General features: G+C 38.0%; 2 protein-coding genes across 2 annotated transcripts; both read left to right on the forward strand.

Annotated features, from left to right (window-relative positions):
• Window positions 1-6,710: 6,710 nt before the first annotated feature.
• LOC113782354 (dentin matrix acidic phosphoprotein 1-like) lies at window positions 6,711-7,985 on the forward strand. Its single transcript, XM_027328246.1, has 2 exons — window positions 6,711-7,043; window positions 7,128-7,985. Exons 1-2 carry the CDS (start codon window positions 6,711-6,713, stop codon window positions 7,983-7,985), a joined length of 1,191 nt encoding a protein of 396 aa, XP_027184047.1.
• Window positions 7,986-8,330: 345 nt separating this feature from the next.
• Window positions 8,331-11,835, forward strand: LOC113782355. The gene is made up of 4 exons (XM_027328247.1): window positions 8,331-8,445; window positions 8,592-9,907; window positions 9,988-10,083; window positions 11,776-11,835. The coding sequence occupies exons 1-4, from the start codon at window positions 8,331-8,333 to the stop codon at window positions 11,833-11,835; spliced, it is 1,587 nt and encodes a 528-aa protein (XP_027184048.1).
• The last annotated feature ends 6,365 nt before the right edge of the window (window positions 11,836-18,200 follow it).

Raw genomic sequence — 18,200 nt, forward strand, 5'->3', positions numbered from 1 at the left:
TGGTGTAAAAGGAAGCTTGTATATGTTAGTTACGATTGTTTGCGGAAAATTTCGGTTTTAGGCGGAAATTCCAGGTTAGGGTTTTGAATCTGCCCTGTTCGGTCCGGTTTTATTTGAATATGTTAGAGGCCGAATCAGGCATAGATTAAAACATGAAAGTTGTAGAAAATGGTGTTAAATAGCTGCCTACAAAATTTCAGCTCGATCCGAGTACTGTATCATGTGAAATGACCGAAATACCCTTGACTGTCCATGAACCCTGTTCCGCGCCAGATTTCTGTTTTCGTGGAGTTTTCCATTTTCGACCATTAAAATGCATGATTTAGCTTTGGAGGTCTTCATAAGAAATGTAGGGTTATGTCTTGGCTTCGAAACGCCATACGATTCGTTTCAATCCGATAAGTGTAGCTTCAGTTATGGATATTGTGCCGAAAGGTGTATTTGATAGTCTATGATGTGTATGTGGTTGATTTGAGATGAAATGGTGTTGCTTGTAGGATGGAAAAGTAAGGAAATTAAGGGGATATGTTGTCCGATCTTTGAAAGCATTTGATTGCTTTGAGTTTGAGTTGAAGGGCTTGGATTTGGGCAAGGCAATGATATATGATGGATGGTTCCTAAGCCGTGGAGGTGAGTGACCAAGCTATTTCCAAAGCAACTTATGAACTGTTTCTTGCATTATTTATTCAATTGCATATCATGCATGCTTGCATGTGAGTTCATGACATGTTTTGGCTTCAATGAATTCTTGGGGAGTCTTGTGCTAAATACCAACGTCTCCACCACTTGTTTATGTGCATCTGGAGCTCAAAAAGGAGCTCCCTCTCACTGTTCAACGTTAAAGGATCTATTTGAGCGTTGGATGTTTAAGTGCAATGATTTCACTGGCTCACCAGAGCAAAAATACGTACATTTGATCTCGGAATCATGACATCATCGAAATGCATTATTGTGAATTATATTTGATTACTGATTTTACTGGTTACTCGCTGAGCTTCTAGCTCATCCCAAAACTATTTTATTCCCCTTCACAGGGCTCGAGGCGAAGGAAGTGCTTGTAGTACTTATTCATGTGGCTGGATGGATTATCTCCTGTATAGTTTGAGTTTTAGATTTCTCTTGTGTAATAGTTGGGTTTGTATGAATGTTTGGACTTGAATGGATGTACGTGTACGTTCCATACTTGGGAATTAGTTTCCTGCGTTTGTGATATGTAATTCTTGGAGAATTTGATGTAAATTTGAGATTTATATTGTAATTTAATTGAGGACCGTCGTGAACGACTGAGTCCCGGCGAGAGCCGAGCAGGCGGCCCGCCGAACCCTTTGGTTCGCCTTAGGGGGAGGTGGGGCTGTCACACATAAGATGACTGCTCTGATTGAGAATGGAAAGAACACTATGGGGGTAAGTAGCCGTAGTATCTTTTGGGTATGGCTTTGACAATGACCATGAGTAAATTGGAGATTGCAGACTTGAGTTTTTACGAGCATAGATTAGAATTTTGAGAACGACAAGTCGTTTCTTTCCTTGTTTTGTCATTGTATTGCCACTGAATGTATTTTGCCCGTGACATGTCAATGCTAATATGTATGGTACTTGCTTTTGTCTTTTGCATTTGGTTTTGATCCGCTTGATATGTACAATATCTTTGTGACTTGATGTATGAACTTGGTGTGCTATAACTATATTAAGCATGATTCCTTATCTTTGACTTTGTGATTTGAAAATGTCTTTATCTTGCCGCTTTAGCCGATTTATTTTGTTTATGTACTATATAGCCAATTTTGACAAAAAACAAAAAAGAGAGAGAAGGGTATGGAGGGAAGACGTAGTCGTGGACGTAGGGTTAGTCGTGGCCATGGGGCTAGGCAATCGCAAGAACCACGGAATGAAAGAGAAATGGTAGCCGAGCAAAATCGTGGACCGAGGGTCAAAGTAGGGGACCAAGTAGCGACGGCGATACAACAAATGACCAATATCTTAGAACGATTGGTAAAATCACAAGGCCAAGCTCCAATAAATCAACCTAGGAGCCTTGAATAGGAGAGGATATGGTCCTAGAGTGTTTTCGAAAGTTTTCTCCACCGAACTTCCTTGGAGGGCCTGATCCGAAGACAGTTGAGCACTGATTGGAAGCGATAATTAATATCTTTGTAACTTTGAACTACACGGAGAAAAGACAGGTGAACTTTGCTGTATTTCAATTTGAAGGATCGGCCCGAGTATGGTGGAATGTTATTAGGGTAAAATGGGAGGGAGAACAAACTGCATGGATTTGGGTAAATTTTATAAGGAAATTTAATGAGAAATACCTTCCGCCTTTGGTCCAAGAGGACTATTTTATTAGGTTACATCAGGGAACCCTAAGTGTGGCCGAGTATGAAACACAATTCACTAAACTGTCTAAATTTGCTCCTGAATTGGTTGTTACGGAGTGGAGGAGAGTGAGACGGTTTATACAAGGATTGAATCTGTAGATCCAAGAAGCTTTAGCGGCGGTTCAAGTTAATACTTTTACGGAAGCTCTTGAGAAAGCTCAAAGGATTAAGAATGCAAAGGCGCAAGTAAAAACTTTCCACACACGTAAGAGGAGTGTACCTAGTGGTATACATGAGGAATCTAGAGAAAATGCAACGCCTTCCAAAGTAAAAAGAGCGAACCATTTACCTTACCCACCATAGACACTAGGAACACTAGAAGAAGGTTCGACAAGAGGAAGTCAAGTGGGAAAAAAGCAACAAGAAGAAATTCCTCGAGAAGGCCAAAAAGTGGCTCCTCGCTTGGCTTATGGATACTGTGGAAAGACAAATCACACTGAGGATGATTGTTGGAGGAATGGGCGAAAGTGCTTGGTTTGTGGGACTACCGACCATCAAATTAGCAACTGCTCGAAGAAACAGCAACAAGGGAATAAAACTACCCCTAAACAAGCTAATGAAATAGGGAACAGACCAAGAGTGCTAGCATGGGCATATGCCATAGACAAACAACAGGCTCCAGAGTTATCTGAGGCGATGGGAGGTAAAAATTTCGAAAACGAAGTTTTGTTAAGGGGGAGAGAGTGTGAGGACCCGAAAATTATTTTTAAATTTTCTCCTATTTTTGAAAAAATTAATTTATATTTCCTTTTAATTTTACTTTACTTGCTCATTTGCTAGCCTTAATTTGATAGTAATTTTATTGGTTGACTCAAGATTTATATCATTCCCCTTTTATATTTTAATGCATGTTAAGTTCCGTTGTACATTAAGGTAGTGTGACCAACTAGTGGGGTGCGCAGTATAAATTGTGAGGAAATGAGGGAGTTTTGTGCAAAGGTGTTTTTGTAAAAAAAAAAAAAGAGTATTAGGAGATATTTGAGGAAAAGAAAGATATTTTGGTGGAAATATTTGTGACTTTGCCATTTGTCAAACATCCATACAAGGTCTTGACCAAGATCAAACTTTTCCAAACCAACCAAGTGTTATTTCACTAGAATCTTCCTCTTGCTTCTTTGGGTTTCCTCTTGGATGAAAATTAGAGAGAAAAAAGTGAGTAAAACACAACTTCTAGTCATAAGTTTCTTGTCCAACTTAGTGAGGAAGAAAAAAAAGAGAGGAAAACATCTTGCACTCCACAAATCTTTGAATCAAGTATGGAGGGAAGTTCTTGGAGGGAGAAACTTGTGATCATTTCTTGGTTACTCACCATTTTTTTTGTGGGGAGAAAAAGAGGTAAACTTGCTAGAAAACCTATCTTTTGTTTCTTATAGTTTATATATGGTGCAATTAGAGTTTAAAGGAAGGAGTTTACGGAGGGTTTCCTTTAATTTTCAAGTTGGTAGTTAAATTTCCCACTTTAAGGCATGTAGTGAACAACTTAGTTTAGAGCTTTTTCTTTGAAGTTGTGATGGATTTTCTTGCCAAGAAAATAAGTCATAAGCCTCATGACATGTTAGTTATAAGATATAGTGCATTTGCCATGGAATTAAGTAAGAAAGTTGGAATTTTTTTTGAGATTTTGCTGGAAAATTTCTGTTATTGCTGGCCGAGAGGGAGAGAAGGAATTTTAGCTTTCTTTTCAGAAATTTTGTGGTGATTTTAATATATTCTTGTTCAATACATTTGTTAAAACCTTTTTCTTTATATGTATGTTGATTTTGAGCCAAAACAAAGAGGTTTAAGAGGGGAAAAACCTAGTTTTTCAAACTAATAGATTGCTGGAAATTTTCGCAGGGAGCCTGTGCAGCTTTGGGAAGTTGGCTATAACTTCGTATAGAAAAATCAGAATTGAGTTCCATTTGTTGCATTTGAAACTAGAATCATAGGGATTTTAAAGGTATAAAATTTAAGGTTTGATTCAACTCCTATAAATACCAGCAAATTTGCAAAGTTTCTTAAAAACCATGACTGTTCTGTTCTTGCACATGAGACAGTAGTGAGTTTGAACTGAAAATTTGACTAATCTATGAGCCGAATTTCATGAAGATGTCTTCTAAATCCTGTTAGTGCTTCGAGTCTATTTCTAATGGTGTAAGTTTTGTGATTTTTCAACTTACGGAACTCAAGTTATACTTTTTCAAAGAATGTCACCAAAGCTGGAAATTTTACCAAATGGATTGAGTGGGACTTGAAAAACTTTAGGAAACTTTTCTGGGTTTTAAACCTAACTTTCTTTGGTTAAATCTTGCGTATTTTGATTTGAAATACTTGGTGATATGTTAACCTTAGCATGCATGAAATATTTCACTTGATTTAAACTTGATTTAAATAAGAAATCGTGACCCTTTTAGTCTTCTAATATTAGGGTTAAACCTGCAGTTTCTGTGGTTGCTAAGTGAAGCATCAAATCTCATATTTTCTCATTATCTTGGCTTTAAGTTACTAGACACTTGACAGATTACATGATCACAGGACTTGAGAATGTTCTACAGGAAGAACTAGGGTGACCAATTGGTGAGGTCAAGTGGTGAGTGTTCCATGCATGTTGTGCTTCCAGTGGCTATGTGAATTGTTGTGATTGTTTGCTTGAATGTTAAACGCTTTTAAATGATTGTTGAATGGATTTTCAATAGGCGAGCGTGTACTTTATAGCACTCGATCTAAGTGAATGTGAAATTTTCAATGATTAAATGATTGAATGTTACTTGTGCATGAATGTAAGCCTTTGGCTGAACTGGGTCCTTGCCCTTCGTTGCCAGTCAACTCGAGCCAGAAACGGACTCGGTTGGGCGGCTGGTGACCCTAGGACAGTGTTTTGGTATACTCGAGTATTACCACGAAGTTTGGTGGAGAACTGGCCAGTGAATGAAATGCAATGAATGAAATGACTGACTGAATGAAATGATCACTGAAGGAGTTTTTATTTGCAAATGTGTTTTCAAAATTTGGAGGTATAAGGGAGAAATGGTCGGAAATTGAATGACTGACTGAATGAATGGCTCCAATTGAGCACATATCCTTCCAATGATTGAATGTTTATTTCTTGAACGACTGTTATTACTGTGCAAAGTGTGCAAACTGTTAAATGCAATACTTCCATGGTTTTTTCTACCTGATTGCTTGTTTGGGAACCTCACTGGGCTTTTAACTCATTCTTTTAGTTTTGTTTTCCTTATAGGATTGGAGGCTGGAGAAAGTAAGCATGAACTAGTATATAGGGTAAAATACATAAAACCCTCCTGTGGTTAAGGAAATTGACACGAAACCTCCTCATTGTTTAGAAACACCCACTTAACCCCCCTGTGCTTTGGACTTCTTTGGATTTTACCTGCTAACCTGCTGGAAAGCCGATAATAATATGAAATACCAAAAATACCCTCATATATAATATGTGAAAAGTTATAGATGCAATGAGTCAATCTGGAATGGACTTCTGAAAATGAGAGAGAAACCCAAACCTATAACGAAGAAGAAGGTGATTGTATTGCTGAGCGGTGTGATTTATCGTGAAGATCGGTTCGGCTTGAGCTACAATTCATGTTTTGAGAGAGAAACCCTAAACCTATAGCCAAGAAGAAGGTCTTTATGTGCTGCAGATCGGTAAACCTACAGCCAAGAACATCGGTCGGCGTTTCTGTGCAGACCGGTCGAGAGTCGCAACGCATTGAGCATATCTGAACCAGGTAAAATACATATCTGAACCTTAAGTGTTAGACGAGTTGATTTGTCTGATGGCAGGTGTTTTGGTAGTAAATTGTTGGAGATATTTTGAAACTTGGTAAAGGAACCACCATTGTCAGTTTTGGCTTAGTCAGAAGTTTCTCCAACAATGTTTGTGGGAAGTTTTTTTGAAAATTTGGTAAATATTGCAAAATGTCAGTTTCGGCTTGGTCAGAAGCTTTTCCGACAATCTTCCGACAATGTTTGTGGGAAAATTTTTGCTTTTTTATATCAATACGCAAAATGTCAAGGTTTGGCCTAGTCAGAAGCTTTTCTAACAATCTTTGGGGAAAATTTTTTAAAAAATTGCAATGTACTGCAAAAAGTATGGGTCTTTTTGCAGTAATCTCGATTACCGTGGTCCATACTGGTCTTGATTATATTTTTTATCCTTCTAGATAAGTGTGTTGATATTGATTCTTTATTTTTTTGAAACTGAGTGTATGAAATATTGCATGTCCTTTTTGATACAGCTGAAAAACAAATGAGTAAATGAATCTCTGTTTTTTGATACATCTGAAAATGGAATTAGTAAAATAATCTCGGTTACTTTGGGCTAGGTGCATAAGAATGGGAGATAATCCGTGGCAGACCATAGACATACACATGCATTATGGTGGATATTTCAAATGGAAACCGAGAATTAGATACACTGGCGAACACGTGAGGGTATTTTGTGGATGGGACCCTGATGAATTATCTGTATTTGAGTTTCAAAAAATGTACCAAACGATTGAGCACGGCGTTACAAATATGAATTTCTGGTACTCTATTCCCTTTCATGACCTTGATGTTGGTGTGGTTAGCATCAAGGATGATGTGGACATCGAATTATTGACAACATGTTATGAGGGGCTTTCAGAAATGCACATATATGCTGAGAGGGGGCCTGATCCCATTGAAGTTGTGTCCTCGGAAGGAAAATTACTATACAAGAGAGTGACTGGTGATGGCTTACTTGCACTTCCATAGCATGATGGCTGGCAGGCTGAGATTAGTTCGTCCTCAACTGTTAAAGGCAAGGATGACATCGACCTTTTAGTAATTGGGAGTGAGGACAATAATGACATTCCAGACATTAACTGTAGAGCAAAGGACATCTGTGAAGAAGAGTCATCACAAATGGAGTCAAATCCAGCTATTATGGGACCACATAGAGAGAAGATACATGATTCTGGTAACAAATCCAAGAGAAAGAAGGCAACAAATGATAAAAAAGTCAAGTCGCAAAGAGTAAAGTTAAGTGCAAGGAAATCAGTCAAGCAGTTATTTAAAGACAAAGAAGAAGGTGATACATCCTCAGAGTTTCGACAGTCTCCTACAAGGAAGTCAGCACAAGAAACAACACAGGCAGAGAGAGATCCAACATCAGAGCAGACTGACTGTAGGGGAGAACCAACAACACAGGCAGAGAGAGATCCAACATCAGAGCAGACTGATTGTAGGGGAGAAAAAACAGTTCATGAAGGCGAAGAAGAAGATGAAGTCATACCAGATTATTCATATTTTCCTAATTGGATAAGAGAAGCAGTAGAACTGCCTGAAGATGATGATATATTTGCAAGTTTACACGGTCAAGGATCAACACAGGCATCGATAAATATTGGATCTGCAAATTCGGTTGGTATTGGTTATGTGCAGCAACAAGAAAATCAGCAAGCAAAAGCATCAAAACAAGCTGATTTAGATGAACATCAACAAAAACAACATGAAAATCAGCAACCAAAAGATAACCCAGGAGCTGATTTAGATGAACATCAACAGCAACAAGAAAATCAGCAACCAAAACATACACTAGAAGCTGATTTGGGACAACATCAACAGCAAACCCAATCCAAAAAATAACATGAAAATTCAAGAAGTCAGCCAACATCAGGGAGGGATGATAGATGTCATGCCAATGAGTAGGAAAACCTGTTTGACAGAGGAATAGGATCTGATGATGAAAGCATTCCTGTCTACAGTTACTTCAATGCGGATGAAGAGTTTAGAAAAGAGCACTTTGAACTAAAGGTTGGCCATAAATTTACAAGCTTCCATAAGTTTAGATAGGCTTTAGTGGAATGGGAAATTAGGGAAGGATATGAGCACAAGTACATCAGAAATGAGGGCTCTCGAATCACAGCTAAATGTACAAAGAGGTGCAGTTGGAGGATTCATGCAAGCAGAATCTAGAAAACAAAGACATTTATGATCAAGACTCTTAAGGGAGAGCACCATTGTGGCAGGGATTACAGCAATCGACATGCCACTTCAACATATCTGAGTAATAAATTTCAAGCCAAAGTGAGGGATGATCCTGGGTGTAATATTCCTGGCATAGTGAATAAGACAAGAAGATTGTTTATACTAGACATTAGTAAAAAAAAGCTGCCAGAACAAAACAAAAAGCATTAGAGGCACTTAGGGGCAATGACATAGAGCAATACCACAGACTTTGGGATTATGTAGCTACTGTTAAAAATTCCAATCCTGATAGTCATATTTCATTGCAAATTGATAGGCGAAATGTTGAGGAAAGGGCTACATTTCAGAGGATATATTATGGTTTAGGTGCTTTGAAAAATGGTTTCTTAAAAGGATGTAGACCTATCATAGGACTAGATGGCTGCTTCCTCAAGAGTCCCTTTGGAAGTCAGCTGCTTACAGCCTTGGGTAGGGATGCCAATGAAAATATGTTCCCTATTTCCTTGGCTGTTGTTGAGGTTGAGAATTACGACAGTTGGAGTTGGTTTTTGCGGAAATTAATCAGCCAAATTGGAAGAGGAAACAAAGGAATGGCTTACACTTTCATTTCGGATAGGCAAAAAGGTCTTGTCCATGCAATTGAAGAATTGTTTCCTGAATCAGAGCACAGATTCTGTTTGAAACATATGTTCGAGAACTTCAAACAAAGATTCAAGAATCAAGACCTTAGAGATATGTTTTGGGAAGTTGCTGCAGCAACAAGCATGCCGGAGCATGAAACTACCCTTTCAAATCTTGAAAGGGCTGACCCACAAGAAGATGACAAGCTAACAGCTGTGGGATGGTTCAAACGGTTGCCTCCAAAATTATGGTCCAGAGCTCATTTTAGTACAGCTTGTAGGAGTGACACTTGCGTTAACAACATAAGTGAGTCATGGAATAATTACATTCTAAAAGCTAGAGGGGAGCCAATAATAACAATGCTGGAGTGGATTCAGAGGAGATTAATGCAAAGATTGGTAACCAAACGAGAGGGCATGGTGAAACATGGTGGCACTTTATGTCCAAACATTTCTAAGAAGTTAGAGAAGCTTAAGATAAAGGTAAGAAATTGTGTTGCGGTTTATGGAGGAAATGGGAATTTGGAAGTTGATGGCTATGGAAGGACAAATGTTGTCAATTTGGAGTTGAAAACTTGTACCTGTGGTCATTTTCAGCTTAGTGGCATTCCTTGCGTGCATGCGGTTGCCTGCATTCAGAGCAGAAAGTTGAAATTTGAGGACTATGTTGATGCTTGTTACCATAGGGAAGCATATTTACGGGCCTACAACTTCACAATTGGTCTTGTTCCTTCGAGGCAGTTCTGGGTAGATAGCAAAATGCAATATATGAACCCACCATTGGTGAAAAAACAGCCTGGTAGGCCAAAAAAGCAGAGGAAGAAGGGTCCAGAAGAGCCTACAAATCAGCAGAAAGCAAATAGGAAAGGTCTTGCAGTTTACTGTCGGAGGTGTTTGAAATCTGGACATAACATACGAACTTGCAAATCAGCGATCGACCCTCAGTCTAAACTTTATAAAGTAATGTAACATTTTACATTCTACTGTCAATATGGTTTAGTGTGTTTTGTTGCTACTTATACAAAGTAATGTAACTGTAGACACCTAAAGTTGGTCCAACAGTTTCAAATGCAACATCCGTAGCTTCTGCAACTCAGGCTAGCGTCTCAAGTACTACTGCTACTACACTTTCACAGGTACTAGAAAGTAATTATCTGTTTTTGGATGTTGGAATATACTTACATACATACTAACCATGAGGACTTACATATAGGAGCCAAATCAGCCTATAAGTGGTACCAACCAAGAAAGCCAACAAAGCAAATCCTCAAAGAGAAAGCAACCAGCTGCAACTTCAAGGATGTCAAGGCTGCGACATTGTGGCTCCAAGAGACCAAGAAAATGAACTGTTGTTTTCTCGATTTTGTTGATTAAATGTACTGGTTATGCCAAGTAGAATATGTCGATTTTATTGGTTGAATGTACTGATGCCATTATGGTATGGATGGATGCTGGGATATTTTTCATTGTACTCAGTTATTTTTGGCTGTTTTTTGGTTGACTGATACTCTCGTGGATATTGTACTCAGATTTTTTGGCTATGTTTTGGTTGACTGTGGCTATCATTTGGTTGATTGATGCCATTGTGTTATTGTACTCAGATAAATTGGCTATATTTTGGTTGACTGTTGCATTTGTGACTGTATTGCTATACTGGTGAACCTTTTGACCATGTTATGATAGGATACCATTGTGGTATGGTTGTGGTAATATGTTGCGTTTTTGTGTTTATGGATGACAATATTACTAGCCACGTCTTTGTTGATTTATCATGTCTGGTTGTGGTACTATGGATGACAATATTACTGGCCATATCTTTGCTGAAGATGACTAAATCTGACAAGTGTTTATGGAGATCAATATTGCTGGTTATATCTTTGCATCTGATGACTTAATCTAACAACTTCATTGCATTTAAATGGGTATCTCAGGGTCTTTTTTCAATGTCCTACACTAGAAGTAGGTTTTTTCAATGTCCTACACTAGAAGCAGGTTTTTTCAATGTCTTGAACAAAAGCAGCTTCATTCGCTCATTTATAATTGAAACATGAAAATCAACTCTAGATTGAAACCAGGATGTGGTTTTTGCACTACAATTTGTCCCAACTCTAGATTCTATTACACGTCCAAACATTACAATTTTTGCTCAAAATTCATCTCATACATATAACGACCAGTGACAAAAGAGACGTATGCAAACTTAGTACTAAGTTTACTTAGTACATTACCTAGTGAGAGCCGGGTGTATTACTTAGTACGTCATGCAAACTAAGTATTTGAACTTTATTACTTCATTTTACGGTTTGTAATGTATTTGAATTAAACGATATAGTCTTGTTTTGGGGTTGCCACTTGAAGCTGGAAAAGTGTAAACCCTAATTCTGATATTTGGCTATCTTCAGATGCTGTTATCTCTGAAGTTAATGTTGTGTTAGCAATTGGTTTATTTTGGAAGATTCGTTATTGTAATAGTTTAGGTTATTATTGAAAAGGTTTTAGGTTAGATTGCTTGCTTGAGTCCTGGCGAGAGCTGGGCAGACGACCCGCCAACCCTCTGGTTCGCCTTAGGGGGAAGTGGGGTCGCCACAACTGTCCTATAGTCTTTTTGTGCAAGATCTTTGATCCACATTTGGGAAGCTAATGTCCCATATTATATCATTAACTAGCTTACATGAAAATTTAGCTAGCCTATGACAAAATTCATTTCCTGATCTATGAACAAAAGAGAAATTGCATTATTCCAATAGCTCTCTCATCTGCAGTATGTCTTCCAGTATCATTTCAACAATGCTGTCTTTGCTGTTTCCTGCTATAATTTTTTGTATCAGTCCTTTGCCATTATATTATACTTCAGTTGTGCTCCATCCAGCTTCCTGTCCCATCAGTAATGCTTCCCTGATTGCCAGAGCTTCTTCTGTGAGGGGCTCACCCTGTTTTTGCTCCTGCACTGCCGAAGCCTTCATCAAATTCCCTTTGAAATATCTTGCTATTATTCCTCTTCCTGTTTTGTTCATTTGCAAGGCTATTGCAGCATCAGTATTAATTTTAATTGTCCCTTGTTTAGGGGGAAATCATTTCCTATTTTGATGAAGTTGAGTTGCTTCTACAATGCATTTTCTATCATTTACTTCCTCAGCTTTCCTGAATTCCAGCCATTCCTTGTGAGCTTTCTGTACACAGTTTAGTTCCTCCCTTGTTGCATGTCCATGCATCACCCTATTCCTATCTTTCCTCAACTGCCAGAGGATGTTAATTGTCAGATCAATGTGGTCTTGGCCATTAGTTCTTTTCTTTGCCTGTAATAATCCCACCCACCATCTCCAGAAGTTCGACTAGAGATCCTTGAGGCCTTCCTAGTTTACTATAGCTAGCTTCCAGGTTCTCTTTGCATATTTACACTCAAAAAACATGTGTTCCAAGGTTTCTATTCCTTCCCCACATCTATAGCAGCATTTCTCTTCTTTCCCAATTCTCCTATTGAGCACTTCATTCACAGGTAGACAATTTTGCAGGCACTTCCACATAAAGTGCTTCAGTTTATGTTTTATTCTAGATCCCCCATAGTTATTTCCACACACTTTCCTTCCTCTCTTGGTAGCTAGTTTGAGGCTCATCTTGTTCCTTTGAATTCTTGCTTGTCGCCATATCCTTTGCCACTACATAGCTAGATTTTACTATATACTCTCCAGTTTTGGAGAATTTTTAGAACAATCTGTCCTTTCTTTGATAGTGGCTAATAGGGATACTTAGAATATTTTCAGCCATCTGCCTGCTAAAGCATTTTCCAATCAGCTCTTTATTCTATTTTCCTTTCTTCATCAGTTGACTCACCTAATGTATATCTATGTGCTGGCTCCTATCTGGTCCTAATTTTCCTTCTTTTGTTTTAGGAACCCAGCTGTTTTCCCAGATTTTTACTAATTTCCCATCATCTACCCTCTTCCACATCCCCTTCATGACCACGTGTCTTGCATTGAGTAAACTCTTCCCAAAAAAGGATGATGATGCTCTCATGCTTCCAACTGAGCAACCCTGTTGAAAGCAAGATCAGTTTTCATGTATTTTGCCCTCAAGACTTTGCTTACCAGTAAATTGGTTTTAGCAGGATCCTCCATAGTTGTTCTGCTAGAAGGGCTGTGTTGAAGTGTTCTACATCCCTGAATCCTAGTCCTCCTCTTCCTTTAACCTCAGTAGCTTTGCTCCATTTTATCCAATGCATTTTCTTTTTTTGGTCATCTTCTCTCCACCAGAAGTTGGCTATCTTCTTACATATGTCCCTGCATATTCCTTTTGGCAACCTAAAGCATGACATTGTATAATTTGGTAATGCCATCACCACTGCTTTCAGTAGCACCTTCTTGCTTGCCTAATTTAATAATTTTCCTTTCCACCCTTAGAGTTTGGAAGCGACACTGCTCTTTAGAGATCCAAAAACCTGATTTTTTGACTTGCCAAAGACCATAGGAGGTCCTAGATGCTTTCCACTGCTTGCCTCTTTCATAATTCCTAGCAGTTCACAAATCTTGTTTCTAGAATCCAGGTTTGTATTTCTGCTGAAAAGCATAGCAGATTTATTAAAATTCACCATCTAGTCTGATCCCTTTGCGTATTGCTCCAAGATGTGTTTCACCACCTGTACTTCCTGCATTGTGGCTTTGCAGCATAATAGAGCATCATCTGCAAAAATTGAGACATTTCTGGATAGTTCCTACCCACTTTAACTCCTGTAATGGACTTAATTTCTCCTGCGAAAGTTAGCATACTAGATAAACCTCCAACATAAATCAAAAATAGGTAGGGAGATAGTGGATCGCCCTGTCTGATCCCCCTACTTGGTTGAATATACCCTACCCTTTCACCATTAAAGTTAAAAGAATAAGTCACAGAAGAAATGCAGTTCATAATCCATTTGATCCAGAGAGGGCAGAAGCCCATTTTGAACATCATTCTACCCAAAAATCTCCATTCTACCTTATCAGATGCTTTAGACATGTCAAGCTTGATAGTCATGAAGCCATCCTTTCCCTTCCTCTTGTTTTTAAGAAACTGCATCAGCTCATGTGCTAACATCACATTATCCAAAATTTGTCTACTAGGAACAAAAGCAGACTGGGAGTTATTAACGCAGAAGGGAAGAACCTTTTTTAGCCTATTAGCTAAGATTTTAGAAATGATCTTGGCCAAAATATTGCACAAGCTAATAGGTCTGTATTGAGACAGATTAATAGGTGCAGTAACTTTTGGAATGATTGTGACTAAGGTTTGATTAATAGCTTTTAGCATGTGCCACTATGAAAAAAGCTATTTATAGCATTTACAACATCCAACATGATGATATGCCAGTATTTTTGAAAGAAAATGGGAGAATACCATCAAGGCCTGGTGCCTTATTTGGATGCATTGAAAAACCGCAGATTTAATTTCCATTTCCTCCACAGGTTTTATTATGTTCTCATTCATATGCCTAGAAATTTTGCAGGGACATCTCTGAGAATCTCATCAAAATTGTCAGGCTGAGATGAGGTGAAGATGGCCTTGAAAAAGCTGTAGATTTCCTCAGTCATTTCCCACTCATAGGTGCACTAGCTTTCATCTTGCTTCTGTATGTTTGCGATTCTATTTCTTCTCCTTCTTGCCCCCACTGAAGCATGAAAAAAAGGTGTGTTTCTATCACCTTCCTTTAACCACTTTATCCTTGCTTTTTGGCATTGGTACTATTCCTCATCTTTGTAGGCCTTGCTCAATTGTTATTTGAGTTGTGCAGTTATCCCTTTAGTTTCAGCCTTACCAATATTTTTTGCATTTGCAAGTTGGTGCTTCAAAAGTCTTATTCTGTGGCTCGACTTGTTTTTCTTTTTCCTATTCCACCCCAGTAAAGCCATTCTGCATACCCTTATTTTTCTGGTGACCTTATACACTTTTTATCCTTGCTAGTGTTCTGACCACATTCTGTGAGGACCCGAAAATTTTCTCATTTTATCTCATATTACTGGCTTATCTAAATGTTTATTCACCTGTTTTCTTCGAACAATTTATTTCAACCCTCTTAAATTCATTTTTATGGAACCATGTCTTATTTATACTTTTAAAACATCTCGCTAACAAATTTAAATTTTTCGAAGGCTCGTTTATTAAGGAATAACAAATACAAACCTTCGAGATGATAGTCGATCTGAGAGTATGTGACGCCCCGAAAAGTATGAGTGTGAGAACCCGAAAATTTTCTAAGTTTCTAGGGTTTATTTAATTTAATCGCCCGCATTTTCTACAGTTTCTTTATTAGAAAATTCCCCAAATAAAGTTTATGAGCAAAAATAGTTTTAAAATGATTTTTCTAGTATCGGTTAGTTTTTTGAGAAATTAAGAGCGTATTTTGAACGTGGGACCCCCAAGTGCGGTAAACGCAATATATTTTTGACAACTTCTTGGAATTTTGTATTTAGTGATATTATTTTACAAGGTGTTAAGATATTTGTATTGGAGAGACAAAAAGATAAGTTTTGAACCAAAAGGTGACAAGTGTCACCATAAGATTAAGTCTTGGACTTTTGACCATCTTACCTTAACTTTACTAAAACCAAAATTTGACCAAAAATCAAGCCATTTCTTCCTTCTCATGGCTGAAACTTGGAGAGCAAGAGAGAGAGAAAAACCTTCATCTTTCACTCCAATTTCTTACTTCAATCTTGAGTTTTAACCGATGGAATTGCAAATCACTCCATAAAAGTTGGTTACTAAGAATATTCCAAGGTCTTGGTGGAGTTATTTTGGAGAAAGAACCACTAAGCTACTATCTTTTGTGAGGTATCAAGGTATGGTGTGTAAAGATTCATTGTTTGTTTCCAATAATGGTGAATTAGTGACTTGTGATGGCTAAAGAGATGGTTTGATGGATTATATTTTGAGTTGTGGTTGAATTGATGAACTTTTATAATTTTTGGGGATTTTTCTGTTTTAATATGAACATGGTTGTGTGGTTATGTATGATGATTGGAAATGATGTTTAAGGACTCTATGAGGTGGAAAAAGTGATTAATTGCAACCAATTTCTGTTTTGGACCAAAAATTGAAAAGTGAGGGTTTTGTGATGAACATTCTGTCCGAATTTTTAGGTCATAGATAGAGGCCGAATTGGCCTTGTCTCAAAACAGTAAAGTTGTAGGTATTGATGTTTTAAGGGTGCCTGTAAAATTTCAGGTCAATTGGAGTAGTATAGAATGAGATAAACCGAAATTACTATTGCTGTTCTGGGTTCATCAGGATGTTAGAACTGTGTCTGAAATGGGTTGTTTTGACTGGAATTTTTTTGGATTTGGGTGTTGAGGTCTTCTGATGAAATGTAGCTTGATGTCCTAGCTACCATATTCCTTTGGAATTTCTGCATTTGGACCTGTTTAGACTAAGTTGTACTGATTACAGCATAGTGTAATTTGTAAACCTGCAATTACGGTTCTGGTTTGTTATTTGGCATATTTGACTTAGTTGTGCTGGGATTTGAACTGAGTAACCTTCTACATTGTTGTAGCCATGGTTCTTAGCTTCGAAACGGTGGGTCTTGCACCTTCATCCGACCATCGTAGTGCTTTTGGTACCATTACCGCAAAATGACGTCAAAACTGTTTTTCTGGTTTTGAGCTTAACTTTCATTTCCGGACTTTTCCCTAGCTTGACTTGTCTTTGTACTACTTGGAGTTTGCTGAATGGCTATTGGATGAACTTGTTGTTGTGTGTGTACCTTTGGGTTGGAATGAGAAAAATAATGAAGCCATGACGGCTGGAAAAGTAAGCAAATTCAGGGGAAGTGCTGTCCGAACTTTGAAAGGACTTGATTGCATTGAGTTTGTGATCTAAGACTTGGGTTTGAGCAAGGCAATGCAATATGATGGATAGTTTCGGAGCCGTGGAGGTGAGTGACCCTAAACTATTTCCAAAGTACTTGTGAAATGTTTCTTACATTATTTACTTTTGAACTGTTTCCAAAGCTACTTTTGAACTGTTTTCTTGCATATCATGCGTGCTTATATGAAAGTGTTCCTTGTTTGATATATTTCCTTGACTTCATGACTTGTATTAGTGATTGATAACGTGTTACGTGCTTTGAATGATTTCCAAAACGAGCTTTCTAGGCGAGTGTGTATTTTATCACACTCGACCTAAATCAATGTGAAATTTTCATGATAAATGATTAAATGCTACTTGCGCATGAATGTAAGCCTTTTGGGCTGAACTGGCCATTGCCCCTTGTTACCGGTCGTCTCGAGCCAGAAACGGACTCGGTCGGGCGATTAGGGACCTGGGTGAACGTTTGGTATACTCGAGTATTACCTTTGTAGGTTGGTGGAGGTTGGTGGAAAATGATGCAATTTCAAATGAAAAAAAAAAGGAAATGACAGGAGAACGAACGTATCTTTTCATGAATGTTACTATCGCTTTCCATTGTATATGTTTCTTGAATTATTGATACTCCATATTTAATGTTTTGTAAATGTTGTAATTGTTTCTGGACTTATCATTTGATTTATGACATCATTGAAAAGAAATATTGTTAAACCGATTTGATTACTGATTTTCTGGTTACTCGCTGAGCTTCTAGCTCACCCCAAAAATATTTTATTCCCCTCCACAGGGCTCAAAGCGAAGGAAGGCTTGTAGTACTTGTGCGCGTGATTGGATGGCCTTTATGTTGTACAGTTTGGATTTGGAATCATTTTATGTATAGTTGGGAATTGTTTCTGCTGCAATTGTGACATGTAATTATTGGAGACTTGGATGTATATTTGTGGACCATGTGATGTATATTTGAGGTTTATTCTTGTAATTCGTTTGAGGACTTTAGTGAACGACTGAGTCCCGGCGAGAGCCGGGCAGGCGACCCGCCGAACCCTCTGGTTCGCCTTAGGGGGAGGTGGGGCCGTCACAGAGTACAATGATTTTGGAGAATTAAGGATGATCAATAGGGGACTAAGAAGAGTTAATTGAGAGATTAGATGTGATTAAATTAAATAAAGTTTTTATTACGCGTACGTCGATAATTTCTCGAAAATCGTACCGCACGACAAATTGGAGACTTGAGAAATTAATACTAGACTCGTATGAGGACTCGCAAATTTACTTATTTTAAATTCCTATTACTAGCTTATTTAAATATTTAATTGCCCGTTTGCTCCGAATATTATATTCCAACCTTTTTAGACCCAATTACATAGAACTATGGCTTGCATATATTTTTAAAATGACTTGTTACAAAATTTAA

This window comes from Coffea eugenioides, chromosome 9, assembly GCF_003713205.1.
Source record: "Coffea eugenioides isolate CCC68of chromosome 9, Ceug_1.0, whole genome shotgun sequence".
Classification (NCBI taxonomy): Eukaryota; Viridiplantae; Streptophyta; class Magnoliopsida; order Gentianales; family Rubiaceae; genus Coffea; species Coffea eugenioides.

Bases quoted from the DNA above. Each gene is read 5' to 3' on its own strand.
- LOC113782354 (XM_027328246.1), top strand. From the start codon at position 6,711: ATGGGAGATAATCCGTGGCAGACCATAGACATACACATGCATTATGGT. The intron at 7,044-7,127 runs GTTGTGTCCTCG...GATGGCTGGCAG, and splicing joins GGGGGCCTGATCCCATTGAA to GCTGAGATTAGTTCGTCCTC.
- LOC113782355 (XM_027328247.1), top strand. From the start codon at position 8,331: ATGATCAAGACTCTTAAGGGAGAGCACCATTGTGGCAGGGATTACAGC. The intron at 8,446-8,591 runs GTAATATTCCTG...GGGATTATGTAG, and splicing joins AGTGAGGGATGATCCTGGGT to CTACTGTTAAAAATTCCAAT. The intron at 10,084-11,775 runs GTACTAGAAAGT...TTTTTGTATCAG, and splicing joins CTGCTACTACACTTTCACAG to TCCTTTGCCATTATATTATA.